The following is a 23,633-nucleotide window of genomic DNA, read 5'->3' on the forward strand; positions in this document are numbered from 1 at the left end:
TGTCGTACAAAGCAGTTCCCTTTTCTGTCATGCAAGCGGACTGGGCACACCCTGTAGACTCCATTACCCAGAGTGCACCGCGCGCCCCATGATGTTCCTAACAGCTGACAGACGGTGAAAGCCACTAGCAGATCTGTCTGTTGTGTGGAGAGAAGACTCGCTAAACAACGGTCTTAAACCCCACGTCGAGAGACTTTTCAACCACCTCCATTCATCGACCATATTTACTGGATTAAAAGAGAAGAAGATCCCTTCGATCAGCCTCCAGTTCAGAAGCTGGGGGACATTCGCTCGGTCAGGTGCTGGGGCTGCTGCATATGTCGGATTTGATCCATTGACGCTTCGACTCCAGCCCTCCCAGCCGAGCCCAAATGCCGAGGAATGGATAGTGTGTCTACTATCGGTGGGAACATGGTCGAGAGTGGCGAGAAGCCGGAGAGGGACGGTGGCGGAGGGGGCGACGCAGCCATGGCCGCGCTCCACCAGTGCGAACTGATCCAGAACATGATAGATATCTCCATCTCCAGCTTACAGGGGCTCAGGACCAAATGCGCCGCGTCCAACGACCTCACGCAGCAAGAAATCCGCACACTGGAGGTAAATTGGATGTTGTGTGACAAAAGGCCGTCCCAGCCGTCGCGAGTCTTGGCAAACTGCGGAGTCATGAAGCCGCTTCGATCGCAGACGCTTTTTGGCTTACAGGCACCCCCCACCCCAAATGACGATGATTGATTTATTTGTGTTTTGCTTCAGCACCTCAATGATGCTTATTGAGCTCTCTGCTGTGAGTTGCTTAGTTCATAGCACAATTCATCTCGGCTTAATATTGAATAATCTGCTTTTATTTATAGAACTGCATGCGCCGCACATGCTGTGCTTGTGTTGGAGCCTAGACTTCGAGAGGCCCGCACAAATAACAAACTAACAAAGAAAAAAAACGCAAACATGTTTTTTGTTTTTATTTGATGCTCAGCCCAAGATTTCATGCATCTATATGCAGCGTTGCAATGGCCTGACATTGCTTTGCGAGGACCTCTGCACACTATGCTCTCCTGTGTCACGGATGCACGCCTTTGTTAAAGTAACACAATGTTTGCTCATCTAACTCAGCAGTCTCAGTCGTTCTAGTCATGTGCAATTTACGTTTCATATTAACTGCCAAAACCATGCAACAGAATTAGTTTTTCCTCTCATGGACCAGATTAAGTTATTCAACTACAGTAGAGACAGGACCGGGTTTCTATGATGCATATGGTATTTACTATACATTGGTAGCCATCCATCCATTCTCTATAAAGCTGGCCCCTATTTGGGTTGTGGTTGAGCTCGCTAGCTAGTACACTCTGAAATGGTCCCTAGTCAATTGAAGAGCCAAGATTAGAACCCAGAACCTTAAAGCTGCTGATTTTATTTTTATGGAAGTGGTTTTGTTGTGTTTGCATACAACTGCACAGTTGATCTGTCCATCTTGACTGGTTTAGCTGAGGTGTGTAAGAAAAGTTCCAGGACTGGCGTCACAAAAGATACAGAATCCAACAGTTCCTTGACAGCATAGGCCACCATTTGAGGACTGTTTGACAGCAACACGCATGTTTAAACCCCATGGCATGCACAGTTGTGTCCATGAACCTGACCCCCGCCCAAATAAAAAAATCTAATCTCCAGTTCCTGTTGATGTTCTGCTAAAAGTCTCCATACTTGCATGCAGGCCAGGCATGTGTGTCACCATGGAAGCGGATATGATATGGCTGAGTACTTCCTGAGCAACGCTGCCTTCCACAGCGATTTGTTGTGAAACTCTCACCAAACAATAGGGTGGTCGTGCTTCTGGGATTGTTTTTGAACGCCTTGCGAGCTCACAGTGGGGACCTTGTCAAGGACTATTTTTGTCTTGATCCAAGCAGAACGCTCATTTGTGTCTTCAAGTGCCTGGGTGCGAGCAAGGCGCTGCTGTCGGCGCTCAAACTTCCTTTGTCTTTAGTGGTGGCACTGTTTTGACCTCTCTTCTTATTTACCACTTTCATTTCTCGTTTGAGAACTCTGTGTGATTTCACATTCTTAATGCCTGGCATTTTTTTGGAGCATCGCCTCCAGATGTCTTTTTCAACATGCTCCTCTAGATCATGAAATGTTTAATGGCTGTAGCTTCTCTAGCAGAATAGTCTTAACTTCTTAAGACTGCTAAATTCATTCATTATTGATGCCAGCATCTGCAAATAATCTTCAAGTGAAAGGTCTGTGATTATTTAGTGGTAGTTTTGGGTTTGTGATTCATCTTATCAACATTTCTGTTTACTAAGTCCCGCTTTGGTTAAAATTCAGCTCACAAGATTGTCATTTGCTTGACACTCCCACACACCGACGAAATGGATGAGCAGTCCCTGCTAAATGTTGCAGCTGTCCATTTATTTATTTATTTATTTTTAAAAACACATTCCTAATTAATTCAGTGCCTTTTGCTTTTAATCACTGTTTCAGTACATGAAGAAGACCTGCCATGAAAATAATAGACTGTAAAAAAAGAGATTGTTTTGCCTCAAACGAGAGATTTGGAGGTGCTTCGAGTTTGAATGCCACACCGTGAGGTAAAAGTAGTTCTCGCACAGGTGGCGCCACGCGGCTTGGCTTCAATATTGCTCTGGAGTGTAATCACGAGTGACTCCAATTCACTTTACATGCTCATTGAGACGGCTTTATTATTCCACTTGAACTGTGTGTTGTGCTGCCTTGCCAGTGAAGGGGGATAATGATACCGGCCTCTTCCGCATGGAGTGCTAACCGCTACTTCACTTTAGGCGTGTTAATCCCACTCAGTCTGGCCTCTGTCTGCCTCTCGTGCTGCCTACGTTGGATTTGCACTGTGGCTTTTCATAGATTTCTGATTTTAGCTCCATCACATCCACTTTGCACTGCTTCTGGAATCTCTGTTGTTTTTTAATGCTAGTCAAAATGTCTGCTGCTCGTGAGCATGCAGCAAGGACTCGGAGTTGTGCTCATGATCTGCATTGCATTGAAATCTTATTTTCACAAAAGGAATTGACTAGCTTCTATTTGAACGATGATGTTGTGCGGCGACGAGCATTAAGCAGCATGGCGTCACTGTGTTTTGTCTCCGCTCTGTGCAGGGAGAGAGCCTTTGCTGTGCGCATGTAGCGTGAGCTGTTTTGGCTGCATCTATATTTAGACATCTTCTCTTCCTACGCATTTTCGGGCTAGGTTGTTAAATAAGAAAATCAAATGACGCGCAAAGAGGCTGGGAGAGTAGGGAGGAAAGGGGAGGGGAGAATCAAAGCCAATCGGCAGTGCTGCTGCTATGACATGACAACTGCTCTCTGTGCGTGTGCAGAAAACAATAGAGAACGCAGTTCACATGTTAACACTGAGGAAGCTCGACGTTAGCGATTGCAGCAACACTGACCCTGTCTGTATTTCCGTTTTGACCCGCACTATGTGATGTCATGTGAACCCTGTGAAACAGTGGAAATGGGTTGTGGAACCGTATAGGCAGGCCTTGATCTATTCTTAAACCCACCCAGGATTAGTTGCTTGTAATTTTGTGCCGGGAAGGAGGGAGGGGGTCTTATTTCTTTGCTCCCCTATATTTTCTCTGGTGAAAGGCCACTTATCTGCAAATGTATGAAATATTATTCCTGAATGGTCACATTATGTGACTGCTGATATGGTTGTTCAAATATGCATGTGTAAACTGGACCCCACCCCTCCCATCCGTATCCAAGTTTAGGAGGTCAGCGACCGCAGGAGATAACAATGATGGAGGGGGAGGGGCTTCTCGCAGGCCATTGTCCAAGACTATCAAGCACCCCTTAAAGGTTATATGACCCCGTTTTTCCTATCTTAGCCTCAGTGCCTGGACTATTTTTTTTTATCTCCTGACACATTTTCTTAGCTCGGCTCCAACCCGTGCATCACGAGTTGCTTCGAAAATGTGCCGTCTGTCCTTGAAAGGAATCCAATATTAGGATTACTGGAAAGTGTGCTCCCTTGAAGACTGATACATTGTCATCAGTAAAAATAAAGTGGAGTCACTCACATGATAGCTGGAGCAATCCCTTTCAAAAACTTCCAAATCGTGAAAGTTTTTAACTGGGTTGCCCCAAAATCACAGTTTGGTGCAAACCTCAGGTCGCTCGGTTTTCCGTCGGGGCCGCAGTCCCCTTGGCAGCGAGCGCCAGGAACAATTGGAGCAGTGGCTGGTTCTGCCGGGCCTCCTCTGCTGTCTCAGTCGGGACTCTCTCTCTCTTTGCCCTCCGCTCCTGTCCTGGCTGACACAGTGGCTGTCACTCATCCCCTCACAGCATTAGGCCGTTGCCATGGTGCCGATGAGCTCGGCTGACAGGTGGGCTCTGGCGCCATTTGTCTCCCCACCACCGCCCGCCTCCTCCAGGTCCTCGCGTCAATAGCTGCTTTTGTTACTCTGTCTGCACCAAAAATAATATGAAAGAGCCCCGTTGTTATCGTGGTTTGTTGACACGCTTGTGCGCCCAACCTAAATCGCATCTCACTGATATTAATGAGGGATTAGGGGACTTCTCACTTGTGTTATTTAGCAAGATAACAGATGAGTCAAATGATGCCCACCCTGTTTTGTTGCTGTGCATAGCCGCATGATGACATTTGTATGTGGGGTTGCATTTTGTCTGCACTCAGTGTTTCACATGCATGGGAAAATCCCACTGAAATGTTGCTGACGACTCAGAAGAGAGGTTGCTAGGTAACCTGACGTCACGGGGCCGCAATAGAGTACAGGGAGGCGAAACGGAGCTAGCTCGTTAGCCACGTTTGGTGAGGTGTGATTTGCCCCAGTATGCCATCAGGAGAAAATGAAATATCATTACTGGACTTTCTTTGCTTGTGTCATAAAAATATGTCGTGACATACTATGAGAAAATTGGGATATAAGTAATAGAAGATATAAAAGCTGCCTTTCTCTTTTACCCAACTAAGGAGCTATTTAGCCATCAGGAGAAAATGAAATATCATTACTGGACTTTCTTTGCTTGTGTCATAAAAAAATGTCGTGACATACTATGAGAAAATTGGGATATAAGTAATACAAGATATAAAAGCTGCCTTTCTCTTTTACCCAACTAAGGAGCTATTTTAACTTTAGGCATGCAGCTATGCTAATGTCACTGAATATTGTACTGGCAAATCATTGATTGTAGAATATGAGCTAATTCCTTCTTGATAGCTGAAACAATAAAATCATTCATGTACCGTATTTTCCGGACTATAAGGCGCACCGGACTATAAGGCGCACCTTCAATGAATGGCCCATTTTAAAACGTTGTCCTTATATAAGGCGCACCATTAATGCATCATGTCAGATTTTTAATCCAAATCAAATCATTCTCCATTTTATCTTTTTTATTTCAACTTCAGATGCAACAAATTACTTTATAATCACAAAATAATGATCCATAGTCTTTTTGATTCATTATTCATATTCTTCAGCGGGCCACTTATGATTGATTTCATGACACAATGCTTCAGGACAGTTTAAATTTAGGAATTTGGTCCATATATAAGGCGCATCGGACTATAAGGCGCACTGTCAGCTTTTGAGAATTTTTTAGGTTTTTAGGTGCGCCTTATAGGCCGGAAAATACGGTACTTTATTTGTAGCCAACTGAAAATGAACAAAAATAAACTGTTTGCCAACAACAGACACAATCGTTTTTTCACTGTCTAACCTCTAGAGATGCTATTTTTTTGTGTGCGCCGCCACAAAGTCTGTCGTCTATTTCTTTCTTTATTTTTACATTTCAAGGCCAGCCTTTGCCGGAGCGCCATCTTTGTGCGTTTTTATTTTTGAGAATTGAATGGGCAGACAAAGATTCAAAGATTCCCATTCAATGCTCAAGCACTCAAGAGGTGTTTTGCTGGTTTGAGAGGTAGATGGTGCCGCCTGCTGTAATGGACCCATGCAGATAGACTGCACGATAAAGGGACACACAATCCGCCGCACAACTCGGCCTGCAAACCAATCCTGCTGTGTTCATTGTGATACATACAATAGTCACTCACAAGAGCACTACCCGTCCTTTAACGTTGGTTTCAACATAACCTTAATAACCCAGTGTGTTGTGTTTATAGAATGAAATGGGTCATTTGCTATATTTACTTGTTGGATCCAAGTGACTATTAGAAGTACTGTTTCTCCTGATACCTTGCACTTGTTGAACCAGTTGCGTTCTATTTCTATTGCGCCCCCTGCAGGTGAAGCTGGTGAAATACATCTGTAAACAGCTGCAGTGCAAGCTCAAAGTGCCAGAGACCGAGAGGCCCGACGACCTGGACAGCTATCCACGCTTGCGAGACTGGCTCCGCACCATCAACTTACGGCCGGAACTCATCGAGGTAGGCTCTCGTGTTTAATCACGTTACTCCAATCCGCCATGGTGGGAAAGCCATGACCTTTAAGAAAAGTAAATGAAAATAAAATGTGGTGGCAATGTAAGGCCCTGACTCCGCAGCTCTAAATATTTAGCTGATTCAGAATCCTTGGTGGAGAATTTCTGCTTTAGTTTAATTCCACCAGCGCCTAACTACTTTTTACAGGACATACTTGAAAGAAAATCATCATTCGTTTTCACTTCCTTGTCAGTGTCATTCCTCAACATATTAGTTCGTTATATTTTGCTGCCATTTTTTTCTTCCTCTCACTTGCCTTCCTTCCTGTGCAGCTGCAAACTGTCAGCTACTCTATGTTTTTCTTGTCCATGTTTGCTTTTGTGTTGTGACCTCACTGTAACATGATCATCGAGGATGTTTCTCCCGCTTGTTATTCTTTAATACATCCCGCTGTACTGTATAATAGTCATTCTGCAGTTTCACCGCTTTAACTGTATCATAGTTTTTTACAGTTAAACCACAGAGAAACAGCTGCCCAACGTGAACCTTGTCATTCAAACATTCATACTCGAGAAAACTAAAAGAACTTCACCCAGTGCTATCTCATATACGCCACAGAATTTTATTTTTACATTCTATCTATCAAACAAAAACAATAGAAAAAAAGATATGTCCTTATAAATGAAGAAGAAGGTGGGTGTTGGTCCCTTCCCACTTTCACTCCAAAATCTCCTTTGTCGGTTTGTCCACTTTTCTTTTCTTATGGAGGACACGTAGAGTGGTAGGCCGTTGGCCCTGCATTCTGATCATCACTGTTTGCCCTGTCAAGGCGCAGCTTTGACCCGACTGATAAGCAATTACGCACTTCCCATGTCCAAAAACAACATCCCAAACTCACTGGGCTTGCTCTTGTTTCCTTCTGATTCATAAATGATCATATCCGGTCACGTCGATCTTCCTTGGCAAAATAAATGTACGTGTTGCCAGTAAAATGTTAACTACAGAAATAGGCTGTTCTTCATCATGTCTGATTTACTAAATATTAGTGAAATCGCGGGTACCTGTGAGGAAACTGAATAATTTTTGTGCTTGGTTGGAGTTACCGATTGAAACCGTCATTGTCTTTCCTTGATTGTACTTCTGTGTAGGCAGTGGAAGCAAAGTTCTCCCTGGATGCCTTACTGCAGATGGCAGGAACTCAGGTGAGGGACATAATGCGAAGGCTTGGCTTCACTTCCGAAGAATGTGCCCGACTAAGTGCTGCCCTCTCCTGCCTCAAGAGTGTAACTGAAGCCGGTATGTGCACCACGCCACGGCTTTGAATGTGTTCCTCATGGATGCGGGCCGTGTGATTCCTCACTTGTCTCTTGTTTTAGGAGGTGAACTGAAGGAAGACAGCACAACTTGGTTGTCTGAGCCCACCAGGAGGGACAGCGGTTCTCTGCTGACTGCAGATCAGCTTTCTAGCCTTGGAAACCCACTGCGGCCGCTCAGCCCCTCGCCTCTCGCCCGCCCGTCCACCATCCATTCTACGCCATCCACCCCCTGCGCGACTTTTCCTCATCCCCGCTCCGGCTCGGTGTCAGCGGTTTCCACGCCCGAGGCGCAGACGCCGCACCTCCACGGTGAAAGCCCCCTCACGAGCGCATTCCCCGTGTCCTTAGCTCGCTCTGGCCGTCTCCATGGACACACTTCCACACCGCCCGTCACGCCACCATCCAAGCGGCGACACCGACTGAAGCCTCCGTGCACGCCGCCGCCTCCGTCCCGCAAAGTGCTCCATCTGCTCCCCAACATCACCCTCACACGCAGCAAAAGTCACGAATCGCAGTTGGGCAATCGCATCGAAGACCCACTGGCCAACAAGTAGGTGCCCGCAACACTTCCTTCCACCAGGCATCACTGAGATGGTTGTCGCACGTGCTAAACTTGCCAGAAATTCCTGCAATTTCTTTACAGGGGTAGTTTTTACAACTACCATGTGTTTTCTGTATCTCTATACCAAGCAAAAAAAAAAAAAAAAAGCGTCTGTTCCGTTTTGATGTCAGTTTGCCTTTCTATACACTTCATACACACTCTCCTTACTGTGAATGTTTGGCCGCGGCTAATCCCCTTCAGATTCCCAGAGATTATGAGTCATGTCCAAACAGGAAGTATTTCCTCGGACTAATGCTCGGAGGTGGCAAGTCAAACACTCACATGCAGACATACACGCACAAATCTGTCTCCCCTCTTTTTTTGGATGGGATGCACATGCACAAACAAGCGCCATGTTCATCCATCGTATCCTGTCTGTGTATCGGAGGCTTAATTTTTTCCCAAGGCAAGAAAAGACAGATTCAACATGCACTCTCATGACCTTGTCCGCATTCTGTATTGGGTCTCGGTTGTCATCCTTTTTTGTAATTGTTTTTGGCTGTTGTGGTGTCTCACGTTTAAGTGCAGCGCGTCCTTAGGACTTCATCTGGCTGCCAGGGACATCACCCTGACTGTCCCGTGCCACTTCTATTTAGCCACTCAAACGTGCCTCGCTCAAATCCTTCTTACGTAACCTGCCTCCAACACTGTGCGGTGCACATTTGGCGTCTACCCCAAGGGGTGGGCAAACTCACTCACTCACTAAATCACTTTTTAACCTTGCTTCCAGATGTGTCAAAAAGAACAAAATCCTCTTGAATATGCAAGTCAATGGGAACGGACATGAGGACACGCCTTGTCGCTACCCCGCTGTTCCTGTACGGACCCCGGGGCTGCCCCCAGCTGCAACCACCATGCCTTATACCCTTCCTGGTACACCAACCCTTTTGGAAGAGCATAGCATCATTAAGAGTGAGTCATTTCTAGCTTTTGATTTTGTCATCATCATTGGGTAGAATTTTGGCTCCATTTTCTATCTTTATTCTTTAACTACATTCAATATCTTTCCCTAGATCACAAACCAGTTCACCGCAGTTCTCCACAAGCTGTGAGGAGAGACATCGGCCTTGCAGTCACACACAGGTGACTTTTTTTTTTTTTTTTTTTTAATGAACAGTTTGTTTTTTTTCATCTGATTATTTATTATCACTCAACGGGGTGCATTTTGTGAATCGGGCTCATACGCGTTATTTTTCTGTAGGTTCTCCACCAAGTCTTGGCTCTCTCAAACATGTCAAGTGTGTCAGAAGAACATGATGTTTGGGGTTAAGTGCAAACATTGTCGGTGAGTTGAGAACTTTCATATTAATTCGGAAAGAACGTGAAAATTATTTTGTCGTGAGGACATTTTGTTTTGTGGTCTGTTGTAGATTAAAGTGCCACAACAAATGCACAAAGGAAGCGCCATCTTGCAGAATCTCTTTTCTTCCAAGTGAGATGACTTTTTGTTTTCCTTGGAAAAAAAGACTTTGAAATGCAAAATCAAAGCAACATCGATCTTCTGTTGTAGTTGCCAAAATTCGGAGGACAGAGTCTGTGCCATCTGATATCAACAACCCAGTGGATCGTCCTTCCGAAGCTCCCCAGTTTGGTACGCTACCAAAGGCCCTTACCAAAAAGGTAAAATATGCGTTGCTTTTAAACAGCCATAAATCTCATTTGACGTGCTTTATCGGCAAGAAACCAAAGTGCCAGACTTGAGTATGGCACTTAATGTTTATATGTGTGAAAATTCTGAACACATTGGCGCAGATGTCCTCAATGTCTGGACATTCCAGTTTTGTTAGCATTAGTGTGAAAGACAAATAATAGTTATGCAGGTGATTCTTGCCATCTGACGTCTGTCCGCTTCCCACTACTATGTGAGCGTGAAGGTGAGAATGACGTAATTCTGCATCTCAAATACAAATATCATGGCAAAGTTTTGAAAATGTATGGAAATGGATTGACATCATCACCTAATGCAGCTGTTGTCATAGAACACATTTCATTGTGCTGGTGTACCTAATAAAGAGTCCTGTGAGTGTAATGCGAGGCTGATTTCTCCACTGAGTGGTTTGTGTCAGCAGGATCATCCCCCCGTCCTGAACCAGCTCGACTCCAGCAGTAATCCGTCCTCCACGACCTCGTCCACACCCTCCTCCCCGGCACCTTTCCAGCAGAGTAACCCTCCAAGCGCCACGCCGCCTCCCAACCCATCGCCCAAAGGCCATCGGGACAGCCGCTTCAACTTCCCAGGTGAGCCTCACAGATGGCAGCAGTAGACACATGCCCTAAGTTCAAATGTGCATGCCAGCACTATATGAAAATTCCTCCTGGAGTAAACGATAGAATACTCTTTTTTTGTCACCCTCTGTCATTAACACTGAAAATCTTTAATAGTTGTGCATTTTAAAGTTCCTTCTTTCTAAAACCTCTAATCACAAGTCTCTCTCCCCTCTGCCATGCTGGCCTTTTTTTTTTTTTTTTTTTTTTTTTTTAAACGAAAGCTGCCTGCTACTTTCAGCATAGACAGCAGTTTATCTTCCCCGGTGAGTCCCAACATGTGAAACTTGCATTGTCACCTTGCCATCATTTCTTTGTGCAGCTGCTGCTGCCCTCTGTATGTCATTGCTCCGGATTTCACAGTGGCGTACTCATGCTTATTCTGCCGCTGTTCTGTGCATATAATGTTGTTTTGTCGCTACCTGCTGGCGTTAATGGAAAACTGCATGTTGTTGTGCTCCATTTACGGTTGTGTTGTACAAATTCACGATGAATATTTTTGAGCATTATTTTTATAAGTTTCCTGCTTTTCTCAGACGTCTCCAGCCCCGCTACTTTACATACTGATATTCTCCAAGACACAGTGTAAGACTTTAATTCTTTTTATCCCTCCATTGATAACCCAATTTATGTTGATTTGTCCTTCAGAATTATTAACATTTCTTTCATTGGATTTTGTTCCTGTTTTACAGCAGTGAAATTGAGCAATCAGAAGAGGACTTACATGCTGATTTGGTTGAAGATGAAGATGAGGAGGTATGCCAAATGTCATTAAAATAATTACATCAGAAAGGGTTGCCTTATTGTTCTGTTATTGAATTATATTTTTAAAATGACTAGAATTTCTTAGTTTGTTGACATATTACATCCAACATACATGATTGAAAGGAAATATGAATAAAAAAATGCAGAAATATTGTGCCTGCTTGATGATCAATAAATAAGCATACATTATTTATTGGGTGACCAAGTTATGAAATGACTAAGATCCAAAGTGTGGCCTGACCCAAACCTGATGAAAATGACTCTACACTTTTGAGTTGAATCCAATTCACAAGCTAATTGTGCTCCGCTTCCAGGCAGGGGAGGACAACATTGAGGTCGAAGATGAAGACCCCGAACTGGATGAGGACAATGAGGAGGAAGAGGAAGAGATGTGCGATGACGGGGAGGACGAGGAGGACGGCGAGGAGATCCAGATGAACATGGGCTCCGACGGCGAGTGCGAAGGTGACAAGTTGGACGATCTGCCCTGCTCGCGGGGGAACCAATGGAAGGTCCCCATCTCCCGCAAAGCCAGCCAGACCAGTGTCTACCTGCAAGAATGGGACATCCCTTTTGAGCAGCTGGACCTTGGAGAACTCATAGGAAAGGCAAGCAAGCAGGAACATAATATTAGCCTCATTATTCTAGACTGTATGGGGAAAATCCTTGAATGGACATATGTGTTGATCCAGGGCCGCTGGGGCAAGGTGCATAAAGGTCGGTGGCACGGCGAGGTGGCGATCCGACTTCTTGAGATCGATGGGAACAATCAGGACCACCTGAAACTCTTTAAAAAGGAAGTGATGAACTACAGGCAGACCAGACACGAGAATGTGGTGCTCTTTATGGGTGCTTGCATGGCCCCGCCCCACTTGGCCATCATCACTAGGTGAGCACTTGAATAGCAAACCTCATCACTGACCGAGGCTGGGTTTATATTGAAGGTGTCCAAATCTGATTTACCGTACGATAATTATACAACATATAATAATACTATATATATTATTTATATATATATTATTTATATATATATATATATATATATATATATATATACACACGCACACACACACACACACGTACGTATATACTACTAATACTTTCGCAAGTTCGGCCCCCTTGAACCTTTCAACATTTCGCGACATTTCAGGCTTCAAACATAAAGATATAAAAGTTTAATTTTTTGTCAAGAATCAACAACAAGTGGGACACAATCGTGAAGTGGAACAAAATTTATTGGATAATTTAAACTTTTTTAACAAATAAAAAACTGAAAAGTGGGGCGTGCAATATTATTCGGCCCCTTTACTTTCAGTGCAGCAAACTCACTCCAGAAGTTCAGTGAGGAAAATTTTATATCTTTATGTTTGAAGCCTGAAATGTGGCGAAATGTTGAAAGGTTCACGGGGGCCGAATACTTTCGCAAGGCACTGTATATCAGACAGACAGACACACACACACACTATTATCGAGTATTAGCTCACATTAGCTTGCAGTTAATGCATATCCCAATTGTCACTTGGAAGCATTCCATTTAAATGTAACCAACACAGAACTACTTACTAAGTCACTAAATCAATTTGTTTTTCCATTCTGTCCACAGTTTCTGTAAAGGGAGGACACTGTATTCCGTTGTGAGAGATACTAAAAACACTTTGGATATTAACAAGACCAGACAAATCGCCCAGGAGATTGTCAAGGTAGCTTCTTGCTGCTTCATTAGCTTTTAAACAACTTGTCAATAAATATTAGCAGTCTTCTGTATAAAAAGTAAGTTAAACAACGGTTGTTGATAGCATGTACGTTATGATTTCTTCTAATTTAGGGAATGGGATATCTGCACGCTAAAGGAATTGTCCACAAAGACTTGAAGTCAAAGAACGTTTTTCATGACACCAACAAGGTTGTGATCACAGACTTTGGCCTTTTTGGGATTTCAGGTGTCGTTCAGGAAGGGAGGTAAGAAGGCAGCCGCGGAACCACCATATCATTAAATGGTCACATCTTTCTGCAAAAATTACGTTTACCAAGCCAAGATTTAAAAATCATGACAATGTCAGTTGGCGAATGGGATTTCTTACGATTGTCAGGTTTGGTTCAGTTCAACCATGTCAAGTGGCTTAAATTGGTGTTTTTGGCATCAACCTTTTGTTTCAGGCGTGAGAATCAACTCAAACTTCCACATGGTTGGATTTGTTACCTCGCGCCGGAAATAGTGCGTAAGATGAGTCCAGGTAACAACGAGGACCGACTTCCTTTCTCCACTGCGGCGGATGTGTACGCCTTTGGGTAAGATGTGCACCGATATGGCACCACCTCTCCCAAACCTGAAAGATGAATCCTTCATTGGTTCCGCCCCCCTTTTTTCCCTCCAAAGCACCATTTGGTACGAGCTCCAAATAAGAGACTGGCCAATCATCAACCAGCCCGTGGAAGCAACCATCTGGCAGGTGGGCAGTGGAGAAGGTATTAAAAATGTCCTGTCAGAGATCAGCTTGGGAAAGGAGGTCACGGTGAGTTGTCAGAGGCGAAAGCAAGTTGGGGCTTTGTCAGGTGTCGTGAACCAAAGCGCCTCCTCTGTCTCAGGAGATCCTCTCGGCCTGCTGGGCTTACGACCTGCGGGAGCGGCCCCCTTTCACACAGCTGGCTGACATGCTGGAGAAGCTACCAAAACTCAACCGCAGGCTCTCTCACCCGGGACACTTCTGGAAGTCAGCAGAGTAGGTATCCCACAAGACAGCGGGCCAGATGAACACTGGATATAATTTCAAAGCATTTTTGTATTTATTTATACCTGAACTCTCTTACAGCGTATGTGTAACAAGTGTCCCGCAATGTTCTACTTATCGTTGATGGACCAGGATCCGTTCGAATGATTTCCTCAAAATGATTGCCAATAGGAATAATCTAGATTCTAATTTATAACATACAGTGCATTTAAATAACAATGGGCGGTGTTTAGCTCGTCTGCCTCTGTAATAACTTCAAAAAAAGAAAGTCTTAGGTTTTCTGCACCACAGTTCTGTGGGCCTTTGCACGAAAAGTAATGTTTTGTAATTAGAACAAAAAAAATGGCTTGAATATACAAGTAATAATTCCGTATTTGGCCAAATTCTTTTTTTTGACATTCGTCCCAAATTTTTGTGCTTTTTGTGACAGCTCTTACTAATGCCACAGCAACAGCCCTTTAATAAAACACATTATCCTTTTTTCTGCTTCATGTACTTGCACTTTTCTTGAGGCAAAAACCACACCAAAGAAATAATTTGGAGATGCACTAATACATTAATATAAGTGGGAGTTGACTGGCCTGCTTTTCTTCAAATCTTTCCAACCGGTGCCTTTAACAGGTTGACTAACCGTCTATTAACGATGGCTTCTTCTTTTGCTCTGTCTCTTTTGTCTCCTGTCGGCCTCCAGGTTGTAGCGGCAAACATAAGCAATGCAACACAAAGCCTGGGTCTGCCTTGCATGCTCCCGAATCCTTATCGCCCACAGGATTGTTCAAAGCATTGCCTCGAACGCACTCTACTTACACGCACGCACACACGTCTTTTCTTTCCACTCAGTTGTCTTGTTTGAAGAGAGAGCATCAGTGGACTGAAGTGTAGCACATATTTTCTCCTCCCTTTTCTTTTGGGTTACACTGAGGCTTGTTGTTGTGACCACACCATTTAGATAAAGGCACAAATGCTCGCTCTCTCTCGCTCTCTCTCTCTCTCTCTGACTCGCTCTCTCTCTCTGACTCTCTCTCTCTCTCTCTCTGACACACACACACACACACAGACAACACAACACACACAGGCAGACAGAACATGAAATGCACCAAGAAACCCTTAGTCGATCTCACTTGCGTGATGTGCCCGAAGCCTCTCAGTTCATTCAGCTCCATTTTTAGCAGTGATTACGTGTGTTTTGCAAAAGGTCCTATTTTTATTTACAGGATGTTTTTTTATTTTCTGTAATTTGGTGAACCTACTGTTGCAATGTTTTGTGGCATTTGTTTTAAAACAACAACAAAATTCCATTCTTTGTTCCATGCTAATTTGGTGACCCGTCCCTCCACACATTTACTCATTGATTGCTTAAGCATTTAATTACATATCCCTCCGCCCATCCAATTCATTCAACATCGTCCCAGGGAAAGGAAAACAGCACACACTGGATTTTCTTTTATTTTTATTTTTTTTTAAAAGATGTGAAAAAGTGCACCTTATAAAAATATTAGTTATTTCAAGCAGCTAAGTGGGAAAAAAATTGGGAACCTGAAAAAGTGTCCTATCTTCCTTAAACATTTCTCTTGTTTTTTTTTGCTGCGTGTGAGTGTGGAACATGCTGGATTAATTAGTTTAGTGTCGCAAATCTGTTGGTAAGTACTGTAAATACATTATTTAATGTACAGCAATTTATGAGGATCCTACATTTGTACAAACATTTTCTATGTAAAAGGCATCACCACATTTGGGGGAATACGGCCTGCTTCTGCCGATACAGATGTGTATATATATTTATATTTTTGTCATGTATAAAGACTGTACAGTTTTTTCTAAATGGGCCAATACATGTTTTTTTATTTTATGTTGTAAAAATTCATATTTTTGTATTGCATGTGAAGTCATTCTGTACACGCAGGTTCTGTTTTCATCCATTGGAAGACAATAAAATGAGGCTCGTCATGTAACAATGCAAAGTGCTTTATTACCGTCCTGACTGCAGCTTTTGTTTTAGAGGTAAGACCTGCTTATTTGTGGTTCAGCATTCAGATGTGGTGGTGGGTGTCTACTGTTTACTGCAGAGGAAAGTCTCCAACTGTAGGTGGCACAAAAGCCCAGCAACAGAGGGCAACGTGCCCCCTCCAAGTTGTATCTGGGTCATCCAAATATCGATTGGACATTCCAGTAAAGCGCATTTGTCAGGGTGTCCTAATCTACTGGCTAGCCCTCATCTCACTTTAGACCAAACTTTAAAGCCTCGACGGCAGCAAAACAAAAACACCTTGCGTTTCACCTTGCCGCCCCAAGAGTCATTTCAGCGAGGAATCAATCAAGAGTCTGGCTACGTGTCAGTAAAATGAGAAACAGTGACTGATAAGAAGGGAGGGAGAGATTTTTTTTGCACACTCATTCTGATCCATTGTGCACAGAAGACGGTGCCAGTGGATCACATGACCTTGCTGGGGAGAGCTAACACAAAATGCCCTCTTTCTTCACTGGACTGGCAAATGACAAATTGTCCTTTTCCATTTTGTTATAATTACGCCACTTACTCAAATGCAGAGGTGGCAAAAGTAGTCTTTTCACATTTTCTTTGTTTACCACCTGTGATGCTAAGGTACCTCTTTGAGTCAACACCACGTTACTCGAAAACCTTTTAAATCAAAGGTGAGCAGTCATATGACCCAAGTAAAAAAAAAAAAAAGACAGTATTTTTAAAGCATGTTTATGTCAGAATTATTACTGTTCTCATTCACGCGTCAAATCACTTTAAGAACCGCTCATTTTTTCTGTCGTACCACTACACAGATGTGCTCACTAAACCCACTTTCGTTTCTTATTATAGCTCAAATGCAGAAGTGAATGCGAGACAGGTTTTACACGCCATTGATCTGTTTGACTGTAAACGAGAGTCTTTATTTTTTTACACTCTTCTTCAGCTCTCCTTTTCAGCAAGTTTGGCTTCTTGCAATCAATCACGACCAGCGTAAGTGACTTACATTTCTTACAAAAATTTAACATCTGATGCCAGATGGATGCTTACCGTACGTAGATTACATGAATCCTTACTGTACATTCCTAGCTAGGTAATTGCCTAACTACATTCAAAGACAGCCTTAGACAGATATTTTATACATAGATAGCTTAATCCTGAATTGTATCGTTATCCGACTTCCTTGATGTTATGGTATTACCTTTAGTGATCTACTTTCACAAACGTGTCTTACCAATATGCTGATATTTTACCTGTGGATATTTCCTTGATTATTTACTCACTAGTTATTCCCAAATTGCTTATTTTGTTTGACCTACTTAGCTGACTCGCGTGTTCTCTTTATTCTTTTCAGCTACATTAGCAAGCATGAATGCCCCCTCAATCCATCGCCTATTTTACAGCACAATTCTACTCAGGGCCCTGATGTGTGAAGCTCATTACAACTCATCTCATGTGCCTGCCTTGTTGGCGTCAACTCTTGGCCCAAGAACACGCAACGAAGATTTACCAGCCCGTGGTATATTTCCGCATCAGTCAACCCAAGCTAGCACCCCTCGGCTTACTTCTGCCATTAGAAGCACCTCTAAAGAAAACACTTTGGAGGATTTGACGCCAAGCGGTGGCGCCACACCTGTGCGTGTGCTGGATGGCAATAAATGCATCCCATTTTTGATGATAACAGGAGGCCTAATCCTAGTCTGTGTCATTCTGCTGCTGTCCACTCTAATGCTGACCTGCAAAGTGTGCCAGATGAGCAAACGCATCAGGATGCTGGAAAGCCACTCTGCAAAGCGGATGCAATCAGATGGCAAATACAAAAGTCACTCGAGGACGGAAGCCAAAGAGACCAGTGTGTTACTGACCAACTTGAGTAAAACACAAGAGGAAGTGGAGCTTAGTGGCTCCAAAAAGGAAGGTGTGGAGGTCTTTGAGAATGGAGAAACGGAAGAGGGGAAGCACAAGGACTCGGAGGCTGCAGAGACAGCTAAAAGTGAAGAAGCTTCTGATGTCACCCCAGTTGATGATTCATCCTCTCTGATGCAGCAAAAAAATGTTGATGCCAACGCTTGGGCTGCCCCTTCCCCTAATGGCACAGAGGAACAAAAAGATGTGGTTTAGCATTCTGCGCGCGTGTTGGGGTCGCGGGGCTTTCTGTGTTAACCATTTGTATTTTTACAAAGTTTTGCAAAATCGCTACATGGGGAACATGTTTAAATTAGTGAAGAATGTTCATTTATTCAATTAAATTGTGCTTTGGCATAAGCTTGTGGTATCTTGGTGGTAATGAGTATTGATGTGATTTAGATAGTTTAGTTTGGACAAAATTAGTGCTTTCACGCCATCCTGCGGCATCTTGATGTGGAGGAATTATACTGAAATGAGTTGAAGATTTTCTTTTTGAGGTAAGTGGGTGCTTAAGTATTTAAAAAAAAAAAAAAACTTTCATTTATTAACGATTTTTCTTCAAGAGCGGCCTCGGCGTTGTCCTTCACTGGCCTCAACTGAAAGACAGCAGCTCACAGTAGTGCAGCTGTGCGAATTGCCGCTGATGCAGTGTATGAGAATCATCTGCAATCAATCTAAAGCCTCTTTATTTACACTTAGAGCATAACAACACACGATTGCTCATTTTTCCCCATTGAGGGATGTTTTCTAAAGCAATCTTATTGATTTAGGTGATAACAGTCTAATTTCATTTGAACACGAGTAGACCACTCAATTAATCTAACTACCACAAGCGCATTAATTGTTAAATGCAGGGGGAAAATATGTGAATGCCGCCGGACCGAACAAGGATTGATGAGGAGTTCCCTTCAGAGGGGCCAGCCCCTCCATTATGTATTCGGTTTTTCGCTCATTCCTCTCCACCACTAAGCAGCTACAGCTTGATCGTGCCCACCCAAAGGATCCATCTCCTGAGACGGGCAACATCAATGTGAGGACAAAAAGGGGCCCGTTGAAAACTTTCAATAACACACAGTGGAAGGGTTCGCATTCTGTTTGGAGCCAGCTGATCTCGAGGTTGAAAGTGCAGCACAAAGGAGCCTTGAAAAGGAACTCGAGTGTTAGAATGAGAAGGTGAGTTGTGGACCAAGTTTTTTTTTTCTCCAAAGCATATTGAGTCTTTTAATTAGCTGATGCATCTGTTTTTTAAGCTGTAGTTATTTGTGTATCAGATTGGCTGGTCAAACATGGAAGCTGAAGTTTTGGTGTCTCATTCTAAATAGCTTCCACCCCCCTTAAAAAAAAAAAACATATATACTGCATTCAATTCATTTAAATTCAGCACCTTAAAAAATACTTCCAAGCGCCACTCTTAATGTTTTATTGGAGGCCAATATGCACAATATGAAAATATGCTCAACAATAGCATTGCTCATAAACCTAGAAAAAGAGTACAGTATTGTGAATAATTATTTAGTTCTTGCGTGTTTTTGACTTGAAGTTTGACTTCTAAATATTTCAGTGATACTTTCTTATGCCACAAGAGGGAGCTAACAAACCACTAGTAGTACTTATACCGCATTTTGCGAAACACTGGTTTATTTCAAACTCATGGGACGTAAAAGATACACTGTTAAAAGTAAACCTCCCTGGTTTATGGTTAAAAAAATACCACCTCAAATAATACACACACCATGCAAATATCTATCTTAAAACTAGAAAGATGGCAACAATACGTCGTAAGAACCTTGATGTATTTGGAGCAGCCTGACAGGAGAATTTCCTCCGTCATTAAATTGACATACAACGCGACAATGGTATTTACCTGCAAACAATACGGTGGGCTGCAAGAATGTGCGCGCGCAAACAAAACGAGCACGAGAGGGGCCGCTGGAACCAAAATGCAGGGAGTAAATGTAGAGTAGATTTTCTGTCTTGGCAGTCCATACCGCAGGCATCTATCTTACTTCCACAGCGAGATGCTGCGTAAGACTAGGCATAATACGCCACTCTCCCTCTCTTTCTCGAAGCAGGCGTGCGCTTCAGCTTCTGTCCCCTAATGAGGCCCCTATGGAGCTGCTGCTCGTCTTGTTGCTGGGGTTACAATTCCTCGCCGCGTGCCCCGCCGCCTGCTCCTGTAACCGCAGCCACAGGGACGTGGACTGCTCACGGAGGGCCCTGCGAGAGCTGCCCGACGGCCTTCGGCTCGACCTGCGCTTCCTCAACATGTCCCACAATCGACTCCAGAACCTGGACGGCGCGCTGGCCTCTTACACGCACCTTCGCGTCCTCGATGTGTCGCACAACCACCTGAGCCGCGTGCCCGATCGCCTGCCTCGCTCCCTCTGGCAGCTCCACGCCGCCTCTAACCGGATCCTCCGATTGGACAAGAACGATACGGTCCACCAGTGGAACCTGAGGGTGCTTGACCTCTCCAACAACAATCTAGAGAGGACCGTTTTCATAAACAACACACTGATCAATCTGTGTATGCTCAACTTGAGCTACAATAACCTCTGGACTTTTCCTACCAACATGCCTGCACGTCTGGAGATTATCGACATCTCGCACAATTCACTTGTGAAGGTGCTGCCGGGCTCACTGGACAGACTTCCCAATTTATCCCTCTTCTATCTCCACGCCAACCGCCTCTCCGAGCTTCCCTTCGGGGTCTTTGAACAGATACCGTCGCTTCGGGTTCTCACTCTGGGTAACAACCCTTGGGCCTGCCACAAGGAGGCTGCCGTGACCTACCTCCTATCCTGGTTACAGCGGAGTGCCGCTCTCATCTTGGGCTGCCCCTGTCGCCCGCAACCTATCTGCGGCGGGGGAAAGACAGGATGGTGGAACTTGAGCACCTTCCATCTTCCTGCCGTGATGGCAAGCACACGGGGACTCCTCCCGGACTCCACGAAGGCAACAACCACAATCGATAGCCTTCCTGATACTTCTACTTCTGCAGGTCAGAGCTCGTTCATTCATTTCCACAGTGTCCCCAACGACAGCTCACCTGATTTGTCATTCACAGGCTCAACTCAAGACACGAGAGTCATGACAAAAACTCCAAGGAGGATAACCGATAAGTTCCTCACCACCATCCGAGTAAAGAAGCCAAGCGGTCTTCGGACTGAGAGCGTTAGGAGGAAGGTTCCCCCGTTTTCCGGTGGTGTGGACAACATGGCTCAATCTCTGGCTAAGTACTCCTCAACCTTTCTCCTGTTCAGCTTGAGCCTTCTGTCTCTCATGCTGCCTTGAAGCCTCTGAAGCTTCTGAAGCTTGCTAGACACAACGCACCATTTGAAAGCGTTTCTCCCAGAGTCGATTATTCAGACCTCCAGGGGGCCCTATGCAAAAATATGCTGCAAACCGGACAGCGCTACTAGTCTAGACAAGTTACTACAAGTGACAGAATGATAACGTCACGCGAGTCGCGCGAGGCCTAACGCTAACTGCGTAGTGCGCGTATTGGGCGCACCGGTACTGGTTACTCCCATTTTAAAGATAACCAAGGCAACACATCACTAACGCGGTACCAAGACTGACCTGTAGGACGCAGTACGTTACCAGAGGGAAACCAGACTTTCCGAAAATGGGAGGAATAAGCGTATTTTCCCTGCAAAAAAATATATATTACAAGTGTCTATATTAATAGTTTAAACTGTGAACAGAGCACAAATTGTAATCTCAAAACGGTTTCAAATCATTAAAAAAATGACACCGATTATTTGTTTTTATGGTCAAATTAATACCTATCCAATTAGTACTGGCACGCAATAATGCTGTTTGTTAACATGTTGCTGTTTTTCCTCTGAAAAACACCAGCACTGATTTTCAAGTAAGTGCCTTGCAATGAACAGGTTGAGGCACATGGTGGCACTATACATTCAAGTACGTACGACTCTGCAGCTTGAAGGTGAACCCTTCACCAGATTCTCTCACGTATTATCTGGATGTATTTATTTTAACCTCATTATGGCATTAACAACGTAGTCAAATGCAACAGAGAACGTTACACCGATCCAGCACTTTTCTTGATGCAGTAACAAGTACCTTTTCCAAAACGTTGCGTTCTGTATATCTATATATTTCTGTATTTCTATATATTCTAGTATTCTGTTTATCAAAATAAAGTTATGCACAAATCCCAGCTTTTGTCACTTATGTGTTAAAACCACTTTTCAGAAGACCTTATTGTGCTTCACTTTATAAAATCGGACGTGGAGTTTTTATTCTAACACAGTACGATGAATTATTCAGCGACTACATCTCCCATGAGTAAGCCTACTAACTAAGCATAAAAGCATTAATCCCAGTCAGGCCTTTCTTCTCACTTAATCACAATTGACAACTCGCTACTGCGCGCACGGCTTTGAAAGGTAATCAGAGAGCGATAACTCTCAAATAAAATACGGTTTATTTTCATGAAAAATGTGCGGATAATAGTATAATACAGTGGATTGTATCTCAAATAGAGTGACTAGCATAATATCACCAACACGTAAAGTGTAATATTTTTTGACACTTTTTCTATTCTAACAGGAGCTTGTTCACTTTGATTTTTCACGCAACAAAATAATGCAGCAATTCGTGCACGGAGACACACCCGCAAGGTGTGGATGTTTTGAGAGGAGACATGGGAAAGAAACATGGCAGAATCTGTGGACCCCTCACCCCGCTCATGCCCGGGAGCTAGAGAACATCTGATGAGCATCACCCACACTGATAATTTCATCTAATAATGCATTTGACATTTCTCTGCAGAAAGTAATTGATCAAACAGAAAAACTACATTGCTGAAAATTGTATTGTATTAAATGATATTGCTAAAAATAAAGTTTGAGTTGCATCTTTTTATGTTTTGTACTTTTACTGTAGGCCACTGCAAGTTGCTGTGGAGAATCGTCATCAAATCTAATGATCTTGCATTCAAATTCAAACACAAAAAGATGCACCTCTATAATTGGTATTTAATCTCCCCAGCTGCTTTTAGCTTCAGAACTTTATGACACTCTCTTCAAAGTAGTGTGCTGTAGAAGGTAGTGCTGCCTCATAGCAGGCAATTATTTTGGCTTCTCCAGACAACACAAAGTTGTCAGATTTCTCTTCTCCTAATAACTGACAAGGTGTAGAAGGCTTGTATCATTTACTGTTGCCATTGCTCCCCCCTCCCCCCACCCTTTTCATCTCTCTGTCTGGGCTTGTTTGTTTGGAGTGGACTGACGCTTTCCTTTTACAGTGACTATTAGGCTGTATGCCTTTGTAAGCAGCACAACCCGATGTGCCTTTGTGATGTTTTTTTCATTTTCCTAAACCATTCAGCCGTTACTATAGAGAAATGACCTCTAAAAGGCCCATGACAATAAAGTATCACCAATATAGTGAGCCCTCACCTTATGATATTAAACCCAATGAGAAGCTGTTTGAACTCTCTTTGTGCCAGCCACACAGCCACAGGATCAATCGTAACCCCCAAATCAGGCTGTTACCCAACCAAAGGACGCTCCAATGTTGCACATAAAGTTTATCTGATAAAAGCTAATCTGTATTGACAGCTTGCGTCTATATGCCAAGAGGCTCGCCGTCTCTCTCAGCCAAGAGCAATGTTTTCCCGTCTGGGTGCTGATCAACTAAAAAGGGAATGTGGAGGAATTTGGAAC

General features: G+C 43.6%; 2 protein-coding genes across 4 annotated transcripts; both read left to right on the forward strand.

Annotated features, from left to right (window-relative positions):
- Nucleotides 1–84: 84 nt before the first annotated feature.
- ksr1a (kinase suppressor of ras 1a) lies at nucleotides 85–16,003 on the forward strand. 3 transcript variants are annotated; one of them, XM_037270190.1, is made up of 21 exons: nucleotides 85–597; nucleotides 6,241–6,381; nucleotides 7,524–7,671; nucleotides 7,752–8,241; nucleotides 9,023–9,204; nucleotides 9,306–9,375; nucleotides 9,494–9,577; nucleotides 9,663–9,724; nucleotides 9,803–9,912; nucleotides 10,362–10,530; nucleotides 10,782–10,823; nucleotides 11,094–11,142; nucleotides 11,250–11,313; nucleotides 11,637–11,930; nucleotides 12,015–12,211; nucleotides 12,926–13,022; nucleotides 13,148–13,281; nucleotides 13,480–13,611; nucleotides 13,700–13,835; nucleotides 13,909–14,042; nucleotides 14,133–16,003. In XM_037270190.1, the coding sequence occupies exons 1-21, from the start codon at nucleotides 382–384 to the stop codon at nucleotides 14,173–14,175; spliced, it is 2,994 nt and encodes a 997-aa protein (XP_037126085.1). In that variant the 5' UTR covers nucleotides 85–381; the 3' UTR covers nucleotides 14,176–16,003. The 3 variants fall into 3 exon arrangements, with proteins under 3 accessions (XP_037126085.1, XP_037126086.1, XP_037126087.1); XM_037270191.1 differs by having other exon boundaries at nucleotides 14,743–16,003; XM_037270192.1 differs by lacking the exon at nucleotides 10,782–10,823 and having other exon boundaries at nucleotides 86–597.
- A 437-nt stretch (nucleotides 16,004–16,440) lies between these two features.
- LOC119133934 (oligodendrocyte-myelin glycoprotein-like) lies at nucleotides 16,441–22,112 on the forward strand. Its single transcript, XM_037270252.1, has 4 exons — nucleotides 16,441–17,022; nucleotides 17,384–19,110; nucleotides 20,010–20,938; nucleotides 21,005–22,112. Exons 2-4 carry the CDS (start codon nucleotides 18,869–18,871, stop codon nucleotides 21,229–21,231), a joined length of 1,398 nt encoding a protein of 465 aa, XP_037126147.1. The 5' UTR covers nucleotides 16,441–17,022; nucleotides 17,384–18,868; the 3' UTR covers nucleotides 21,232–22,112.
- The last annotated feature ends 1,521 nt before the right edge of the window (nucleotides 22,113–23,633 follow it).

This window comes from Syngnathus acus, chromosome 14 (genome assembly GCF_901709675.1).
Source record: "Syngnathus acus chromosome 14, fSynAcu1.2, whole genome shotgun sequence".
NCBI lineage: Eukaryota > Metazoa > Chordata > Actinopteri > Syngnathiformes > Syngnathidae > Syngnathus > Syngnathus acus.